At 33.8% G+C, this 1,472-nt stretch overlaps 1 protein-coding gene across 3 annotated transcripts in view; it reads right to left on the minus strand.

Moving 5' to 3' along the window:
* ect2 (epithelial cell transforming 2) overlaps positions 1 to 1,472 on the minus strand; it is a 128,337-nt gene that overhangs the window by 80,996 nt on the left and 45,869 nt on the right. For all 3 annotated transcript variants that reach the window (XM_032511617.1, XM_032511619.1, XM_032511618.1), the window contains 2 exons: positions 1,221 to 1,340; positions 1,051 to 1,119 (listed from right to left, as the gene is read on the minus strand). In XM_032511617.1, coding sequence (XP_032367508.1) covers positions 1,051 to 1,119; positions 1,221 to 1,340 — 189 coding nt within the window. The remainder of the gene's footprint in view (positions 1 to 1,050; positions 1,120 to 1,220; positions 1,341 to 1,472) is intronic.

Below are 1,472 nucleotides of genomic sequence, written 5' to 3' on the forward strand. Positions count from 1 at the left end.
CAGCTGAATCCACAGGTGCCGAGCAAACGTGGTGCTCACACTACGACGCCATCTTGTCACCCCGGAAATGTGCTGCGGCAGCATTTTAACTAAATATTGTTTATATCTACTTGTTCTACCTCACCTGTTTTTACTATTTGTTCAATAAATGTTCCTTTTTTAAATTGAGACTTGTAATATTTGTTATCAACATTATGTCATTTTTATGATGTAAATTAAGGGAGCAAAAGCAGTATCAGCTCCAAATATCGGCAGCCCTTATCAGCTAAGGCTGATGAGATAAAGAAACCAGCACTAAAATATCCATATCGGCTGATTCCTAATTGTGAGTCAATTTAAACATTTTTTAGGTTAAAACCAGGTGATTAATTTTAATAAGTTAACTATGAGATGAAAAACTATATTGGATGATAATCACTGTTTTAAAAAATAGTTCCATTAAATAATTAGCAATGTTAAAATACTTTTATTCCTTTTTATACTGAAAGAACCCTTCTCAATAGTTACTATACTTGCCTGTCACACACACACACAACATATTTTGAGTAACTGCAAATTACTGCACAGCAAAACAATCTTTTATAGATAAAATGATTAATAAAAGCAAATTAATATTCAAAGAAGCATTCAGTTCATGATGATATTCAACCCAGCATCACAGGCTAAACATACCTGAAAAGTGTTTTGCATTCAGACACGGTTTTTGTGATTTACCAAATACTCCATGTCCCTACATGGTCTCCTCAGGTAGACAGTGATACAGTGTTCGATCAATGGCTTTGACCTTCTTCAGTTATTTTAAGCAACTGTCAAAAATGACTATTCCTAATAAGCTTTTATAGTGTAAAAGATTATTTGACTCCACTTTCTACACTGATTTTATTTCAACAAAGCTGAAAAGTTGGGAATTACATGCTAAACAACTGTTATCTTAGAGTCTTGAGTGTGGAACTGCAACAGCACACATCACAATATGTATTTACTTTGTTGTATAAACATGCAAATAGGCAAGGAAAACCTGCAAAATAGAAAAAGATTTTTTGTACTCACATATTTGAGGATGATATCACCTACACTCTTGTCTTCTGACCAGTCTGTCAAGAGCTCCTCAAGGTCACTCTAAAGAAGAAACCATCACAAACAGAAAATAAGTTTTAAAAAAATCAGCGTCACAATTTAGTCAAATTTGGTTTTGATTGAAAGAAATGAGAACACGCTACCTTAATTCTAGTGTGTACTTCGTAGATTTCTGGGATGCTGCAAAATATTGTCTTCAATTCTTCTTGGGCCAGGATGGGTCCACCCACCTGCCCCTCTTTTTCCAATGGAAGCTTGAAAAGCTTCAAAGAAAAAACAGATATAAGAGAAGCGCAAAATATTGATGAGCAATACTTAGTATAGCATCAGAGATACATTGTTCTGTTAGACAGTAAAAATATACATCTAACTTGTCTACATACTGTATTTAAATA

The sequence above is a fragment of the Etheostoma spectabile genome, unplaced genomic scaffold, assembly GCF_008692095.1.
Source record: "Etheostoma spectabile isolate EspeVRDwgs_2016 unplaced genomic scaffold, UIUC_Espe_1.0 scaffold395, whole genome shotgun sequence".
Classification (NCBI taxonomy): domain Eukaryota; kingdom Metazoa; phylum Chordata; class Actinopteri; order Perciformes; family Percidae; genus Etheostoma; species Etheostoma spectabile.